Here is a 4,687-nt window from a genome sequence, read left to right as displayed (position 1 = left end):
TGCAGCCCCCTCGGGGGGGCGGACTGCTCGCAGCCCTTCGCCGGCATAACCCCGGGACCCCCCCCCCCGGAGGCCCGGAGCGGACCCCACGGGGAGCCCCCTCCCCCCCCCTCAAGCAGGCCCCGGCCGGAGCGAGTTGGTTGAGTCACATTTCAGGGGCGCGGGGGGGGGCCCTGGGCTGCCCCCTTTTCCCCCCAGCCCCACCAGCACCAGCACACGCGGGACCCACACCACCGAGCCCCCTCCCCTGCCCCGGCTCCGGATGCCTGGCGGGGAGGAGAGGGGGAGGAAGGAGGGGGGGGGGCGGTAACCCAGCCAGCCCCCCGCCCCCCCCCCCAGCCGCCCGCCCGCCGAGGGAGCAGCAGAGTCCTTTAGAGAGAAGAGAAAGCAAAGTTCTATATATATAAATATCTATAAATAATCTATAAATACCTTTTAAAACCTTTGTAAAAGTTTGGAGGGGTTTTTAGGCCTGTGCAGGTGGAGGGGGGGCGGGGGGGGGGGGCACGGAGGGTGCTGCCAGGGGGTGTGGGGGTAGGGGAGGGGGGGAAGGGAGGCAGGAGGGAGAGGGGGGAGGGGGGGGGGAGGGCCACACAGTTTATTATTATTATTATTATATTATTATTATTATTATTATTAAATTGTTTTGGTTTTGTTTTGGGTTTGGTTTTGGTTTTTTTTTGTTGTTGTTTTGGGGTTGTTTTTTTTTCGGGGGGGGGGAAAGGATTTTGGATGATTTTTTTTGGGTGTGTTTTTATTTGTTGTTGTTGGGTTGGTTTTTTTTCTGTTGGTGGTGTTGAGATTTCAGTGGGTTTAGAGTCCGGGGGGGGGGGGGCGCCACCGGGCAGGCCCTGCCCTGGCTCCCCTTTTCCCCCCCCCCCCCCCAAGCGGGGTAGGGGCTGCTGCAAGGGGGGGGGGGGGTTTGCCCGGCGGTGCCAGCCTTGGCTTCGTGGGGCCAGGCCCTGCGGCTAGAGGAGGGGGGAGAGGGGGGGGAGGGGGGGACCGGGGTGGGGGCTGGCTCCAGAATAAAGTTTATTTATTCTAGTGCCTGACTCGTTCTTGCTGGGGGGGGGGCAGGGGGTGTGGTGGTCAGAGTCCTGGGGGGCTCTTTGCTGCAGGGGGTGGGGAGCACCCCAAGGCTTCCCAGTCTGCCCTCGTGGCTCTGGTCACCCCCCCCAAGGGCTGGGGCAGAATCTTTTGGGGGTGTTCCCTGCCCAGCACCTCCAAAGCTTTGCCCTTCCTGGCACCGCTGTGCTCATGTTCCCCTCCTCCGCCTTCCCCCCCCATCATCCGGGGCCAGCCCTGGCCTGCAGAGCCCTGGCCCACTCGTGACACGCCCGGCACAGGATGCGGGGGCAGCCCTGGGTCCTCCTGTTGCACTGGGGGGGGCGGTGGGGAGGGGTCGGGGCGGCCCTGCTGCAGCGCAGGGCTGGGACCTGTTTGGTTTCCTTTTGTCCACAGTTTTTTTTCCAGCAGCTGCGGGGTGAGGCTCGGCCGCCGCCCACAACAGGAACCGGGGGGCACCGGGGCGCAGCCCGGCCCTGCGCCCCCCGGCGCGGCGAGGGTCAGGGCAGGGAGAGCTTCAATTCCACCCCCACCCCCGCGCTGGGCACCGGCCAGGCTGAGCCCGGCCGCAGCTCCTGGCAGCAGTGCCAGCCCCAGGCCAGCTACACGGTGAGGTCCCCACGCGGCGGGGAGGCACCGGCGTGGCACAGCGGCTCCTCCGCGGCCCCCGACGGCTGCCCGGGGGCCGGCGCCCGCTCCTGCGGCCGGTGGCAGCAGGCGGCCCGGGGCCGGGGGCCCTTGCGCAGCAGGTGGGCGAGTTCCGCCAGGCTGAGCAGCGCCGACACCAGCCCCACCACGAAGTAGAAGTGGATGAAGATGGTTTTCTCGGTGGGGCGGGACACGAAGCAGTCGACGCGGTGCGGGCAGGGCCGGCGGCGGCAGACGAAGAGAGGCTGCACCCTGAAGCCGTAGAGCAGCGCCTGGCCCAGCAGGAAGCCCAGCTCGGCCGCGATGCGAGCCACCACGCTGCCCACGTAGAAGGGCTGCAGGCGGCGGGCACGCTGCCCGGGGGCACCCCCGCGCCCCGGTTTGGCCGCCTGGTGCACGGCGAAGATGACGAAGAGGGCGGCGGGAGCCGAGAGGACGACGATGTGGAAGACGAGGAAGCGGTAGTGGGAGATGGGGAAGGCGGCGTCGTAGCAGACAGGTTTGCAGCCTGGCTGCTGCGTGTTGCAGACGAACTCCTCCTGCTCGTCCTCGAAGACGTCGCTGCCCACCGTGGCCAGGACCAGGATGCGGAAGAGCAGCATCACCACCAGCCAGAACCTGCCCACCATGGGCGAGTGCTCCTGCACGGCGTCCAGCAGCGAGCTGAGGAATCCCCACTCGCCCATGGCCACGCTGTGGGAGCGGGGTCAGTGCTGGGGGGGGAGGCATCGTGCCCACGAGGATGGACCCCAGCGGGCAGCACGGCCTCTCCAGCTTATCATCCGTGCCAGTCCCCAGCGCGCTGTGCCATCCCCATTCACAGGAGGGTGTCCTGGCAGTGCCAGCCCAGTTTGTCCCCGTCTTGAGTGTCCCCAGGCATCTGCTGTACCCCAGGACTTGCTCCCCCAGAGCTGGGTGCAGGGCCACCAGCTGGGGCAGGACTGGCAGGTTCCCCGGCCACAGTCACCCCCCGACCCCTCCAGCCACCCCCAGCCCCAGCCCAGGGGGTTCAGCCCCGGTACCTGCGGCGGCTGCGGTCCACGGTGTGCCGGCACGGCTGGCGCCGGCGGTCCGGGGCTGTCCGGGGCTGTCCGGGGCTGTCCGGTCCCTTGTCCGGCCGGGCTGGGATGACAGCCCCACAGCCACGCCTGGAGTGCTTTTAAAGAGACAGAGCAGCCCCGGGGGCGCCGGGAGGGGAGGGAAGGGCTCAGCCCTGCTGGGGCGGGGGGTGTCAGGGACAAAAGCTGCCCCTGCCCCTGGCCCAGCAGCTGCCCAGGGGACAGGTTGGGACAGGGGGCAGCTGCCCTTGCCATGCAGAAATGCCCCTGTGCCTCAGCCCCCCCCCCAAATCGCCAGGGCCTCTGGGCACCAAGCCACAGCACTCAGCCCCCCACAGGGCCCCCCCAGCGCTGGCATTGCCTCCCGGGCCCAGGAAGAGCCTGAGGACATCAGCTGCACTCAGCCGTGCAGAGACAGCTCCTGCCCCGCAGCCCTGCCTGGGGCCAGGCTCCCCCATGGGCACGGGCACGGGCATGGTGCCCAGGGGAATGCTCAGGACTTCAGCCCTCCCTGCTCCCTGAGGCTGTGCCTGGGCTGCTGGGGCCATGGAGGGTCCCAAGGACCACCCTGAGCTGCCCCTGGCTCCAGCATGGGGCTGGCAGATGGAGCTGCAGGCGGTTGCTGCCAGGCAGCTGCTTTCCAAAGCTCTGTGATGTGCAAGACTCCTCCATGGCACTGCCAGGGCTCCTGCCAGTCTCTGCCAGGTCAGGACAAGTGCCAACAGCCTTTGCCTGAGCCTCAGCTTCACTTCTGCTAAGGGAGCAGAGCCCTGGCCAGTGCTGGTCACCCTCAGACCCTCCTCACCCCTTGGGGGCACTTGCAGTGCCCACAGTGGGTTGCTGCCCGATGCCCCACAGCTCAGCTGCCCCACAGCTCAGCTGCCCCTCTGCTGGGGGGGAAACCCCTGGTGCAGAGCCTGGGCTGCCCCCCCCCCGCGTGTCTGTGCACACAGCTCTGTGCATCCAGCTGGGGTGGTGCCAGGGCTGTGGCAGGAGGCTACAGAACCAGCCTGGGCACCGCGTCCTGGCCCTTTGCTGTGCCAGGGGTGCCAAGCGACCCTTGCAGCGGGGAGAGCTGTAAATAGCTCAGCCCCTCGGCAGGGACGCGCCGGAGACGTTCTCCAGAGCCCAGCAGTGGAAAATCTGACAGCGCCCTCCAGAGCTGGCTGGCTGCCAGCCCAGCCCCTCGGTGGCACCGATAGTGCCCGCGCCCGGCCGCCACGCCGGGACAGGGAGGCCCCGGGGGTTGCCAGCTGCTCCTGCTGTCCCCTGTCGGGTGGCACAGTTGGGCCCTGCTCGTCCCCCACTGCCAGCCCCGGAGCTGCCAACGTCTCCTTGTGCCTGCCAGCAGGATGGCAGCCCCGTGCCAACCCTGCACGGGGTGGTTCAGCCGCGGGCACGGTGCTTTGGGGTGCTGAGCACCCGGAGGTGGGGGCGTGAGACATCACAGCTCATCCTCCCCCTGGCTTAAGCAGTGACCTTGGACCCTCCCCGCTGCAGGGACCCCACACGACCCCCCCCCCAATTTCTGCCAGGAGCAGCCCCCCAGGGCTGTGCCTCCAGCCCAGCACCGCCCGAGCGGAGTTCCCCAGCCTGGCAGCTGCGGGCACGTTGGCAGCTTCAGCCCCTGCCCACCTGTGGGCACGGAAGCAGAAGCTGGGGCAGCTGGGCTGCAGCTGGGCAGGCACCGGGGGTCACGGGAGCCTTCAGAGGAATTTGGAAGGCTCTGGCCGCGGCCGAGCTTCTCGGAGACCATTTCCATAACAATGGCACCGAAGCAGCGCTGGGAGCGCCCCGGGAGCCGAGCAGCCCCCGGCCAATGGCTGTGACCCATTTAGCCCAGGCTGGGCAGCTGGCGGGGCGCTGATGGCCTCCCGCTCCTGAGAAAGGCAGAGCTCGGCCTGAACAACAAAGCC

At 68.0% G+C, this 4,687-nt stretch overlaps 1 protein-coding gene across 1 annotated transcript; it reads right to left on the bottom strand.

Annotated features, from left to right (window-relative positions):
• Positions 1-1,667: 1,667 nt before the first annotated feature.
• GJD3 (gap junction protein delta 3) lies at positions 1,668-2,406 on the bottom strand. Its single transcript, XM_068167042.1, has one exon. It carries the CDS (start codon positions 2,397-2,399, stop codon positions 1,668-1,670), a length of 732 nt encoding a protein of 243 aa, XP_068023143.1. The 5' UTR covers positions 2,400-2,406.
• Positions 2,407-4,687: the final 2,281 nt, after the last annotated feature.

This window comes from Melanerpes formicivorus, unplaced genomic scaffold (genome assembly GCF_026170545.1).
Source record: "Melanerpes formicivorus ecotype bairdi unplaced genomic scaffold, bMelFor1.0.p_v2 SCAF_112, whole genome shotgun sequence".
Taxonomy (NCBI): domain Eukaryota; kingdom Metazoa; phylum Chordata; class Aves; order Piciformes; family Picidae; genus Melanerpes; species Melanerpes formicivorus.
This window is presented reverse-complemented; position numbering and strand designations above follow the sequence as displayed.

What these genes read in the sequence shown, in the direction of transcription:
- GJD3 (XM_068167042.1), bottom strand. Translation starts at nt 2,399, where the DNA reads ATGGGCGAGTGGGGATTCCTCAGCTCGCTGCTGGACGCCGTGCAGGAG.